Source organism: Ipomoea triloba, chromosome 1, assembly GCF_003576645.1.
Source record: "Ipomoea triloba cultivar NCNSP0323 chromosome 1, ASM357664v1".
Lineage (NCBI taxonomy): Eukaryota > Viridiplantae > Streptophyta > Magnoliopsida > Solanales > Convolvulaceae > Ipomoea > Ipomoea triloba.
Genome location: NC_044916.1, coordinates 36,312,928 through 36,325,946, shown reverse-complemented (window position 1 = coordinate 36,325,946; position 13,019 = coordinate 36,312,928). Strand labels below are relative to the sequence as shown.

The 13,019-nt window shown below is 37.8% G+C and overlaps 4 protein-coding genes across 4 annotated transcripts; 2 read left to right on the top strand and 2 right to left on the bottom strand.

Moving 5' to 3' along the window:
* The first annotated feature begins 393 nt into the window (after window positions 1-393).
* Window positions 394-2,268, top strand: LOC116022271 (cytochrome P450 81Q32-like). The gene is made up of 2 exons (XM_031262906.1): window positions 394-1,354; window positions 1,469-2,268. Exons 1-2 carry the CDS (start codon window positions 425-427, stop codon window positions 2,096-2,098), a joined length of 1,560 nt encoding a protein of 519 aa, XP_031118766.1. The 5' UTR covers window positions 394-424; the 3' UTR covers window positions 2,099-2,268.
* Window positions 2,269-4,348: 2,080 nt separating this feature from the next.
* Window positions 4,349-6,715, top strand: LOC116022289 (cytochrome P450 81Q32-like). Its single transcript, XM_031262928.1, has 2 exons — window positions 4,349-5,654; window positions 5,838-6,715. Exons 1-2 carry the CDS (start codon window positions 4,740-4,742, stop codon window positions 6,459-6,461), a joined length of 1,539 nt encoding a protein of 512 aa, XP_031118788.1. The 5' UTR covers window positions 4,349-4,739; the 3' UTR covers window positions 6,462-6,715.
* A 103-nt stretch (window positions 6,716-6,818) lies between these two features.
* Window positions 6,819-7,623, bottom strand: LOC116022854 (peamaclein-like). The gene is made up of 2 exons (XM_031263743.1): window positions 7,318-7,623; window positions 6,819-7,187 (listed from the first exon to the last, which is right to left on the bottom strand). The coding sequence occupies exons 1-2, from the start codon at window positions 7,409-7,411 to the stop codon at window positions 7,003-7,005; spliced, it is 279 nt and encodes a 92-aa protein (XP_031119603.1). The 5' UTR covers window positions 7,412-7,623; the 3' UTR covers window positions 6,819-7,002.
* Window positions 7,624-8,354: 731 nt separating this feature from the next.
* LOC116022565 (casein kinase II subunit alpha-2) lies at window positions 8,355-12,038 on the bottom strand. The gene is made up of 10 exons (XM_031263321.1): window positions 11,853-12,038; window positions 11,249-11,378; window positions 10,727-10,921; window positions 10,415-10,572; window positions 10,191-10,281; window positions 10,049-10,114; window positions 9,492-9,574; window positions 9,217-9,280; window positions 9,047-9,115; window positions 8,355-8,872 (listed from the first exon to the last, which is right to left on the bottom strand). Exons 1-10 carry the CDS (start codon window positions 11,936-11,938, stop codon window positions 8,813-8,815), a joined length of 1,002 nt encoding a protein of 333 aa, XP_031119181.1. The 5' UTR covers window positions 11,939-12,038; the 3' UTR covers window positions 8,355-8,812.
* Between the last annotated feature and the right edge of the window lie 981 nt (window positions 12,039-13,019).

The following is a 13,019-nucleotide window of genomic DNA, read 5'->3' as shown; positions in this document are numbered from 1 at the left end:
TCTACAGTCAAGTGACCATTTCGATCATCACATGAACCATTTTTTGCGAAAAGTTAATTACCAATTTGATTTCGAGTTAACGGATGTCTAACGACAAAACAAACATATGACCAAATTGATTAAAATTTTTAAAGTTGAGAGACTTAATTGATAAAAAAAAAAAAATCAAGTACCAAATTGATAATTTTACTATAATCAATAAATCATTTCTATAATTAACTCAATTGGTAAATGTATCATGTTTTGATTGCTTAATATTCATTTTGTTTTATAATAAAATTAAAACACTTATTTAAAGTTATACTCCATAAAATACATTTACCATTTTTCATTAAAAAAAAATGTATATAAATTTCCCTGATTATGTCCCAACCATTTCAGCCCAACACTTGATCACTCCCACCAAAAATCTTGGAGCCTATCCATGGATTACATTCTTAATCCATTCTTGTATCTTGTCCTCTTCTTATCCTTGTACCTAATCTCCAAACACTTTCACCGGAAATTCAAGAACCACCCACCGGCGCCGTTCCTCACTCTCCCCCTCCTCGGTCATCTCTACCTCTTTAAGAAGCCTCTCCACCGAGCCTTGACCAATATCTCCAACCGCTATGGCCCCGTCCTCCTGCTCGAGTTCGGCTCCCGGAAAGTCCTGTTGGTCTCCTCCCCTTCCGCGGCGGAGGAGTGTCTGTCGAAGCACGACGTCGTTTTCGCAAACCGGCCCCGTCTGATGGCCGGAAAGTACATCGGCTGCAACTACACTTCCCTAGCGTGGACCTCCTACAACGACCACTGGCGGAACCTCCGCAGAATCGCCGCCATCGAAATCCTCTCCACTCATCGCCTCCAGATGCTCCACGACATTCGCGCCGACGAGGTGAATTTCATGATAAGAAAGCTCGATTCATCCTCCAAAGCCGGAGCTCCGGTGGAAATGAAGACCGTGTTTTTCGAGCTGATGTTGAACCTCATGATGAGGATGATCGCCGGGAAACGGTATTTCGGCGAGAACGTGGAGGATCTGAAAGAGGCGAACCGGTTCAGGGAGATCCTCACGGAGATTTTAGCCATCAGTGGGGCAAGCAACGTGGGAGACTTCGTGCCGTCGTTGAAGACGGTGTTCCGGAGCTTGGAGAAGAGGTTTGTGAATGTGCAACGGAATAGAGACGCTTTTTTGCAGGACTTGATCGAAGAGTGCCGGAAACAAATTGCAGAAAACATCAGTTCTGGGGATTCTACAGAGCCTGCAGGGAAGGATAAGAAAAAGAAGAAATCATTTGTTCGAGTGCTGCTCACACTCCAAGAAAACGAACCTGAATATTACCAGGATGAAATTATCAGAGGCCTCATGTCGGTCAGTTATAATAAATATTACATTATAATATAGAGTCAGTAATACTTAAAATATATTATTTGTAACAACCTAATTAGATTACTGAATCCCGTAAATCTTGTCTTCTTTGTACAGGTTATGTTAGCAGCGGGAACAGATACATCATCCGGGACTCTGGAGTGGGGGCTATCACTTCTGCTAAACCACCCAAAAGTCTTGAAGAAGGTGCAAAGGGAGATTGACGAGCGGGTCGGACAGGAGCGGCTACTGGAGGAGTCAGATTTGGCCAATCTCCCTTACCTGAACTGTATAATCAAGGAAACAATGAGAATGTACCCTGTTGGCCCTCTGTTAATCCCCCACGAGTCCTCAGAAGAGTGCACCGTCGCCGGCTACCGTGTCCCCGCGGGCACAATGCTGATGATCAACGTGTACTCTATCCAAAGAGACCCCAAGAACTGGGAAGACCCGGAAAAGTTCAGGCCGGAGAGGTTTCAAGGCTTAGAAGGAGTGATGAGAGATGGGTACAAGATGATGCCTTTTGGATCTGGAAGGAGAAGCTGCCCCGGAGAAGGCCTGGCGTTGCGTATGGTTGGGCTTTCTTTGGGATCGTTGATCCAATGCTTTGATTGGGAAAGAATTGGCAGTGAAATGGTGGATTTGACTGAAGGAATTGGATTAACTATGCCCAAAGCTTCGCCGTTGACGGCGATCTGCAAGACGCGACCTTTCGTCGCCCATCTGCTTTCTCAGACTGGAGTCTAGAAGATCTAAAAGCATGGTGGCTCACATGTCTTTTGCTAAGAGCTCTAGTATTAGTGTACCTAAATAATTGCTCTGTAATAGTTTTGAAGAAGGGTCTACTTTTCTATGTACTTGTAAAAATGTACGTAGTAGTTAATAATCAACCAATAAAAATGCGGACAAAAACTGAACTATGCTCTCATGGAAGAATCAGAGACTAACACTGAAATCCCCTCTCTCCTGAGAATGGTATAGAATATTGTAAAATGAAAGACTTCAAGTGATAAGATAAGATTGCTAAGCTATGACGTCTTCACATTTAAAATAAAATTAGAACAAAAGTCAAACTTGTTCACTCTATATAATTATGTCTTTAGTGATTCTTTATTTTAAAATTATTTAACTATAAATATTTTTTTTTTATTATTCATGGTCCTTTAACTTTCAAATTGTTATTATTCATGGTCCAAATTAACCACTTATGTCTTTCAATTTCCTTCTGGAAGGACCATAAGTGGTTAACTTAGATCACAAATGATAACAGTTTAAAAGTCAAAGCATCACAATTGATCAATCTGAACGTAACAAAATCACTATACTCGGATAATCCCAAATGAAATTAACTGCACCAATCACCATCATATGAATATGGTTAGAGTAGATAATATCTTTTTTTTAAATTAAGTAAATAATATCTAAATTATCATCCATCAAAATGATTGAACGTGAGCCAATAGAGAACTTAAAAAATTATTACACTCCGATCAAGTCAAATAAAAAATGCAACAATGGCATCAGCTACTTAGAATGAAGTAGCTTGTACCCAACTACCCATTGATCCATACAAGCCTTAAGCCTTGAAAAACAACCCAAGTTTCTCTTCCCCTAATTTCTCTGAAGTTTAATACACTTTAGCCCATTTGATACAAATTGATTTTAATTAGCAATTCTTAACAGTAAAATAATGGTCATCAAGACAGTTAAAAGCATTTCCAAAAAAAAAAACGACAGTTACAACTTACAAATGCTATATTTAATATGAGTAACGTTGGCCAAAGATATAAAGACCCTAGCTAACAAATGACACTTTTTTAAAAAATTGGATCTTAAGTGTTGTACATGAGTTTATAGAGACATGCTATGTGAATTGCATAGTCAAAACCCCAATTAGTAGCAATGAAGATCTTGGCCTTGTTTGACAATTAGCAGTTAACAAATTGTGTTAGTAGTTAGTGTTGGACAACAACTCAGAGTGTCGAGCCTCGCAACCAGAAGGTCTTCAACATTATATAAGGTGTTTGATGCCGCTCTTTAGACATCACCTATTGGATCATTACAACACTCATGGCTTAGTGGATTGTGGTCCTAACCTTCAACCCATACACCATGGTTCCATTTCTAGTAGCAGCATTATTATTTATAGTCTCCTTTTTGGGTTATAGCTTTGCCTTATTTGGGCCAGTATTTCAGGCTTTGTACATACCATTTTGGGCATAGCGCTTCGAACAATAACTACTATTCTCTACCACTGTTATGTACTTTTATACCCGATTTATGATAGATACGGTTCCGACAAAACCATAAAGAAATAAAAGTGTGTTCTTACTACTAGTTATAAATTTTAATTTAATGGCTATATGAGTGAAATTCGGAAAGAAAAATTAGATCGAGTCTTACCAACGACAAAGTGGAAGCAACTTGTGTGAGAATTTGTCTCTACAATATTAGTGGTAAGACTCAATTCGTAATCTTTCTTCTCAAACTAAACCTTGTGACCCACTTAATTGCCATTCTCCCAATACAAGCGAAAATAACTTAACCTTGCCACGCGATGAAGTAAAAATAAAGGACTATCCTAGTATAACTCTTCTATCATAATTAAGGCATTAAACAAGGCTCTACCAATTAAAAAATTAATTAAGAAACGAAAATTGCTGTTAACTTTGTAACTGTCAATATGATTCCACCCCAATTTTCAACCTTCTTCTACCGTCCATGCTAAATGCTCTAGTCCCGAGACTAAGCCGGAGTCCGAGCACCTGACTACCCCTGGCCCTGGCCCCTCAATGGTTGTTGAATAAATATTACACAAATTCTGGCATTCTACTCAATTTTCTATCCCATATTTACCTGTCAATCTTTGATTCATTAAAAAAAAATATGAACCATAATTTTTATTACACTCTTTCAATTCTCTTCCAATAAAATCAAGATATTTACTCCATTAAAGTGTATTTATCACTTCCCATTGTTGTCACCCCTTTGGGGAACAAAACAAAAAATTGTGGAGAAAAACACGGTGGATGAGGAATTGTGTTGGACCGATACCGAAAAGCCCTCAAAAGCCAACAGTCTTTCAATTACCAATCGAAAATCAGGCTTATGATATAACACCACCAATTCATCAATGGCGTTCAGCAGAAGAAAAATGGCAGCTTTCTCTCTGATATAGAAAAACAGGGCAGATGAGAACAGGTCAACTAAGTTGATTCGATTGTGTTCTTATCCTTATCCGGACATACTTGGAAGCATATGGAGACAGAAGCCCGGTGCTTTAATTTATTCAGACGGCTGCAATAATTTCCCATTGTTTAATCGAATAAATCTCTTCTTACGCCCAACAAAATAAACGTAAGCTGAGAAATTATTAGAGAGATCCGCCATGGACGCCCTGCAAATCCTCTGCGCTCCATTTTTGTTCTTAGCCTTTTATGTTATCAGTTACCATTTCTTCCACAAGCTTAGAAATCATCCGCCCAGCCCTTTCCCCGCCTTGCCAATCATCGGCCATTTCCATCTCTTGAGCCAACCTTTCCACCGAGCTCTGATCAAAATCTCAAACAGGTACGGCCCCGTTCTCTTGCTCAGGTTCGGCTCTCGCCCTGTCCTCCTCGTTTCATCTCCCTCGGCGGCCGAGGAATGTTTTACCAAAAACGATGTCGTTCTTGCGAACCGGCCCAAGTTTCTCGGTGGGAAGATCTTTGGGTATGAATACACCAGCCTTGCTTGGTCCTCTTATGGCGAGCACTGGAGAAATCTCCGGAAACTTTCAACCATCGAAGTTTTATCGGCCCACAGGATTCAGGTTTTATCCGAGATTCGAACCGATGAAGCCAAATCTCTCATCCGCAGGCTCTTCAGATCCTCCCAGAATACTTCAGACAACATGGTGGAAGTGAAATCTGCGGTTTATGATTACACGTTCAACGTCATCACGCGGATGGTTACTGGGAAAAGGTTTTTTGGGGAGAAAGTGGAGAACGCGGATGAAGCCAAGCTGTACAAAGAAATTGGAGATGAAACCACAAGGCTGGTTATTCAGAGCGGCGTTTTGGATTACTTCCCTGTGCTGAAGTGGATTGGATACAAAGGAATTGTGAAGGAGATGAAGAAAATGCAGGAGAGGAGGAATCAATTCATGCATAATATAATAGAGCAACATCGCCAGAAAACGAAGAGCAATGGCGCTGGGGAGAATGGAGGAAAGAATAGTAAGACAATATTGGAAGTTTTATTAGGTCTCCAGGAAACTGACGCTGATTACTATTCAGATGAAATCATCATCAGCCTCTTGTATGTAAGCAAACAAATACTAAATCTCTTCATCTCATCTCTTTCATGGTATGATATGATGTAACAATTGAAGCATGTATTCCATCTTAACTAAAAGTCTAAACTGATAGTTGAACTGTAAATTTATGTTTATATATTATATGTCTCTCATGTGTGCGAGCCGAGCCGATTACTTTTCCACTTGCAGGTCCTACTTCATGCAGGATCTGAAACCTCAGCGACAACGTTAGAGTGGGCCTTCTCATACCTGCTGGAGAATCCAAGAATCATGAAGAAGGCGAAAGCCGAAATTGACCTACAAGTTGGACACACCCGCCTGGTAGAGGAATCCGACATGGGCAAACTCCCATACATCCGGTGCATCGTGAACGAGACCTTACGGTTGCAGCCGGCGGCGCCGCTCCTGGTCCCACATTTCTCTGGGGAGGAGTGCCACGTGGGAGGCTACCGCGTGCCAAAAGGGACCATCGTGTTAGTGAACGCGTGGGGAATTCAGCGTGACCCCAAGGTATGGGAGGATCCTGAAACCTTCAACCCGGAGAGATTCGAAAGCTTTAAAAGCAGCAAAGATCACGCCTTCAAATTCATGCCGTTTGGATCGGGCAGGAGGAGCTGCCCGGGCGAAAATCTGGCGATTCGGGTCGTTGAATTGGCGTTAGGGTTACTGTTACAATGCTTTGACTGGGAAAACCCTAGCAAGGAGACGATTGACAAGACTGATAGCAGTGGATTCATTGCTGCTAAACTTACCCCTCTCGTTGCTAAATGTTCTCCCCGATCTGAGATGGTGACCACTCTTTCTCAGATCTGAATCTCATTGTTGAGCGTAGGGCCATTTCATTTGTCATTTTCTTGTATTAAGAATCTTTAATTTGGGACATTAAACTAGGAGATCAAGTTGCAAATTAAACCTATATATTGCCAATGGTTCATGGTTGATTCCAAAAGAGGGCCTACCTCCAATGTACTTTAAGCTTTATTCTCGATCGACATGACATGCAACAATTGATTCAGATACAGAAATTTTGTCATCGATTTAGAATAAACTTTAAATTATTCTGCTTAGCTGTGCCTGGTTGGAATTTTTTCTTTTCTTTTCTTTTCTTTTCATGGATCAAGTGGTTCTGCGTTGTGGTTTGATCAAACATACGTATATGTAAACAAAATATACATTAATAATTTCAGCCCTGCCATGTTATTATTATATTACAACAACACATCCTTTGAAATCAAAATATAAATACATATGATGATATTATATTATATTTCGTTGTGGTACGATGTTATGTTTTTTTTTTATGAGGCGGCGTGGATGAATTGAAGGGCAGGGCTAAGATGGTTTTAAGGGTGAATTAAGGGCATTTAGGGTTGCCCTTAGAGTTCTTCTTGTCCCTGTAACAAGGGCACTCGTCCTTGTTCCCATAGGTCCCTGAAGGCACGCAGTTGCATTCCTCACAGCATAGTCCACAGTACTTTAAGCATCTGTCCATCATCCCTGCCTTTGAGCACCTCACCTTGCACTTGGAATCGCAAAAATCTATATAATATTTCCAAACAAATTAAGAAAATATAATTAATAACAATTAAATAATGTGTTCAGTCTCAAGTAAAATTCTGTTCATATGATTAAGGAATCAAAGTGGAAATTAATTAAGGTGATGGATTACCTGAATCAGCATGGGTGGGGTTGATGAAAGATGAAGTAAGAACAAGCGTGGCAAGAAGCAATGCTGCAAAAACTACCTTCATTTTTACAAACATGAAGTGGCTATATTTATATATGTAGTAATTAAACAAGCGGAAATTATATATAGTACTAAAGATTGAGGAAGATGGTAAGTAGAAGGTGGCAAATTGGTAATGCAAGTATATATGGGATTGAATTATATGTATGAGAGTTGAGTTGCAAGGGTATTTATAAGGCAAAAGGGAAATGGAATAGGGTTAGGTGAATATGGGAGAAAACCACTTTCATTTCCAAACACAATTAATACAAGTAATTGAATACATAAATAGTTGTCTAGCTTGGGTCTCCCCCTCCCCCACCCTCCAAAAAAAAAAAATAGTGGAGTCCAGATATATAGGTGACTTTAATTATTCCATGCTACCATTTTACAGTTGGAAAAGGAGTGAATTTGATAGTATATATATAATTTATATAAAGATTGAAAAAAAAATTGTAGTAAGAACGTTGAGAAATAAGATATTAGATGTGAATTCATAACATTTTTTTATATATAAAAATAAAATTTTAGGTAATGTTTTAGGTGAAATGGAAGGAGGCATTGATCACTTATTGACTCATTGAGGACTGAGGAGCCGCCCCATTACCTACCGAAGCATTGAAACGTACAAATGGCAAATCTGGTTCAGGTTTACAGGAAACTATGCTATAATGGGTAGTATCTGAGAGGTTTCCTTTGTTGCCAATTAAAACAGCTAAGATTCGACCACGTGGAAACTATAATGCTTTAGAGTTTAGACCTTTCTGGAAAGTTAGAGACATGAAAATACACAAACACACTTTCAATGGCTACTGTATGCTTTCCTTATTTCCTTCTCATTTCTTTTCCCCTCTTCCATTTCTGTATGGCAATGCCGGGGATTAATTCATGCATTTACCCGCAATATTGCCACCGGAAAATGGAAGGTAGCACAATGAGAGAGAAGAAATACTGAGTAATAAACAAGAAGGAGAAGAACAAACAAGCAGATATCATCATCATCAACTATATAATAGACCAGATTCACAACATAATTCCATAGCAAAGTACGATGTTACACACTGAAACATACGGCATGCAGCTTGAATGTAAACGAGGCATTCCCAAACAAGTACACTACACGGATGAGATGCCAACAAGCTAGCTATTTTATGTGTAGTAGTAAACTGAAAAGACCATGCGAGCTGACATTCACAGTTCAACATTTACGATAGAATATACAGCCCACGAATGGATATGGGAGTTGAAGAATGCTAACATAAAAATTAAAGTTAGCTTCATCAATCTGCTCAGGTGGGAAATAAATGAGCCATGCGGTTTCATTACTACATAAAAGTCGTTCCAATTGTGATCAAGACATTGTGACAGCAATGTACACACGCGCCTTTGCAACTCCATTACAAATAATCATGATGCCTGTATATAGAGGGGGCCATCGCTACTGTGTACGCACCCTGCTGTTTTCAGCTGCCCTCACTTGGAAGAAGTATGGATGTGCCTAAAAACAGAAAAGGAAACGGTTGGGCACCCTCTCACCAGGCCATAGAAAGCACAATAGATTGAACTTTAATTCATTACCATCCACTTTGTTAATTTCAAAGATTGGTTGTCACAGAATGATTAAAAAGAAAAGAAAAAAAAAACAAGGGGAAACTAAGCCATAAAAAATTACCATAGCTTCTTTAGCTGTAAGCCTGTCTTGATGATCATAACGAAGGAGCTTATCAAGGAAATCAATTGCCTGTGCACATGATACGTGCAATTCAAATTAGAAACAAACACATTATAAAGACAAGTTATTTATGAGAAGTAAAATTTTATGGATAGGAAAATTTTTCAAACCTCTGGAGAAACTAAATGCTGGTTGTCTGAATTAATAAATCGGGACCAAGGTTTCCTGCTGTGCCTGTGGGAGAAAAATTCAAAATTCAATATGGGTTATGCTGGGAAATGGGAATTCATTTTACAACTTAATTTTGGTTGACCCAATTACAACAGTTTTTATCCTTAAGAGAGAACTTTGAATGAAGCTATGCTTCAAATTGCCAAATTACACCCAAAACATACTGTATCAATAATAGGCAATTCCAAAAGATGACAAGTTAGGATCTGACTACCTTCCAACCAGAGCATCAAGTTGAGGATCAAGCTCCAGATGATATTTGTTAAGATATGCATTTAACTCGTCTGTGCCAAGAACCTGAAAATTTTACAAGTACACTTTATAGGCACATTTATAGGAAACACCTGTTCCCCAAAGGACTCGCAGTGTCAAATAATGCATTTGGACAACCATGACTAGCCTCAGCATCATATATGATAGTGATTTCAGATAAGCAAACTTGGGCTTGCAAGGAAAAAAATATTATAAATCCGAATCCAAATTCTGCCAATAGTTATTAGGAATTTCAAAATAAATGCATTAAATCACCCGCACCACCAAAAAAAATATTTATCAGGTGAGCAAGCAGAGAAAATAATAGCAGACAAATATTATTGGGTTATCTAGTCTGTGGTACTAAACAGCCAATTAAGTACAGATATGTACAGAATAAGCAATAAATTTAGTAAGAAGGTGGGGGTATCATCCTCGCCTTTTCCGAGCTGCAATGATCAATATGCCATGCAATTAATTCAAATGGTAATACCAAATGGAAAGTCAACAACTTAATACCTTTGCAATTTTAACAAGTTGATCATGGTTGTCATGGCCATAGAAGAATGGCTCTTTCCTAAAGATCTGCAGGTTAAGGAACATTAAATTTCACGCTGCATTGGACGTTAAAAAGAGAGTTTCTATACACCAAATCTCATACCATTCCTGCAAACATGCAGCCAAGACTCCACATGTCCAAGGAATAATCATAGTCTTGCAAATCCACGAGTAGTTCAGGCCCCTTAAAGTACCTGAGTTATGCAAAAAGAAAAGAAAAATAATAACACCAAATAGAATAAAAATTTTCATCATCAAGCACATACTAGTATAAATCCAATAAGTACTCACAAATAGTATGTAACTATAAATGAAAGGGAAGCTTACCTTGAGGCTACTCTGACATTGTACTCTTTACCAGGATGATAAAACTCAGCAAGACCCCAATCAATCAAACGAAGTTTTCTTAATTCATGATCAATCATGACATTGTGAGGTTTAACATCTCTGTGCATTATTCCTTGTGAATGGCAATAATCCAATGCCTGCATTTATGAAGGCCTTCATCAATGAATTTGGCATTATTCTATAGGACTACCAAGAACCCCTCTCACAGCAAGCCCATAACAGAGTTACAGAGGTGAGCAAAAAGAAGAAACGATGTAAAATAAGCTCTCTATGACAGAATATGGAGGATACCTTGAGAAGCTCATAAATGTAGTAGCGGATGTCATAATCAGTCAGTGTCGGATACAAGACTTTGAAATCTGTACTGTTCACATATTCAAAAATCAAACTTGGAGTTTTTGAGTGCTGGTCTCTGACAATATCATAGAGTTTCACAATATTTGGGCCTCCACAAAGATTCTGAAGTATTTTTATTTCCCTTTTTATCTGCATCAATGAAAAAGCTTAAGCTTGAAGTTTTTGGAGAGAGAAGTAACAGAATGTTTCGTAAGAACAAGATACAGTTAGAAAAAGGGATACAGATACCACCAATATGAGTAGATTAAGCAAACAGATAAAGGATCACATTGGGTAGGTTTCAATTATGCAATGACATGTCATTAGATACAGGAGACTTGAGATATAGGTATATAACCACAACTTGGCACATCGAAAAAACCTTTGTTGAGGTATATACTACAACTTTATAGAGAGGCAATTGAGAGGAAAAAGAATATTCATAATTTGAAATTGGAAAGCTAACATAGAGTACACCTTCTTCTTTTTCACGGGTTTAAGTATTTTGATGATGCACTTCTCATTGTTGGTGACATTTACTCCTTCAAAGACCTCACTGTATTTTCCTCTTCCCACTTTCCGAACAACTTCATAGTCATCCTGATCACTGAAAACAGATAAAACAGAACACATCAAAATACTGCAGCTCAAAATTTATCCAAACTTGCAAACATCAAAGGCAGGAAAGTTTATTATTAGCGAATTGCCATATATGAGCCTTCACGGTTTTCTAGCTAACCCAAAATGAATCAATAGTTTAATTTTACATCACCAAATTAATAAGAATTCAAACCTAATTAAGGAATAACTCATAAAGCACAGTTGTTCTTATTTTGCCTAAGTAGTGCCTTAACGCCTAAAGCCATTCAGAATTGACTAAGGAACTACATGAACCTACCAAAAGCTAAACTAAAAACTAAAAAGTTCTCAATCCATTCCATATCATCATAAACCAGAAAAACGATTTTACAAATAAAAACACACAACATTCAGAATCAATTATGGAGAAAAAGGAATAAAACATAATCAGGGGGAGAAATTAGGGTTTATGGAGGTAAAGAGTAAATAGAAGAGTGTTTACCCCCATTGAACGGTAAGAGCTTCATAGTCCCAATAATCCTTAGGACGGTGAACGTTGACGTCAGCGTAGACTCGTGCTTGAGACATATCCGATTGCTCGCCGATGAGGCGAAGGATCTGAAGCTATAGTACCTCTCTCGCCAGCCTTTTTATATGTTGTCCCTCTCCACCCCACGTCCCCACGCCTGTTATTCCCAAAACGATCGTTAATAACGTTTGCAGCTTCCTTGGGCTTGATTCTAAGCGCACAGCTATGACATTTCCTACTTATATGTATTGGGCTCAATGAGCCCCTTTTTTAAAAATACATATGAAGTTATGAACCATTATGAGACTAATGAGTCTTTCTCAAATTTTATAGGCAAATTATTGTGTGAACCACGTCTAAAACGATAGAATAATGTACATTATGTGTTAGAATAATAAAATTTTTGGGGTAAGATAATGTACTTGATGAGTTAGAAAAATGTACATTATGAGTTATAAAAATGTATGTTACAGTGGGTTGCGTGAACAAAATTACGTGAAACGTCATTATTGAACTGTGATTGACACAGTTGTGTGGACTGCGGTTCATGCAATAACTATTGAATTTTATAACATAAAGTAAGTTGAACCCTGTTTAAAGTTGCATTAAGAGTTTGCTTACTAATTGTATGTTGAATTGTGAAGTGTGCTAATCATAATGTTGAGGGTAGTATATTTAGAAAATAATTAATTAAAGCAAATAATACTTTCACACTTACTTTTACTTTTTATTCTATTTTTTACTCAAATGTAAACAAAAAAAAAAAAGAAAAAGAAAAAAAAAGACATAATTTGTTGTCTTTATCAAATAAAATCAAAACATGTATTGAAAAATTATCTGCGAAAGTCCATCTATTGTTTTCCTATTTTTAGTGGGCCAATGGCACATTACTGTTTTCAATTTTAATGTTTACATAGAGAGAAATAACCATAAATTTTTTTTTTTATTATTCTTCATTCAACTCAATATATACATATGCTATCAGAGTTCTAATAAACCAAAAAGACTACAAAGATAACAAGTATTAGCAAAATATAGGCCATAAAAAATGTCCACATATATTATATTTGTAACAATTAAAACTAAAATTAAGTTAAAAGGTGATAAAATCACAATAAATGTTAAGTGAAGAAAAAAAAA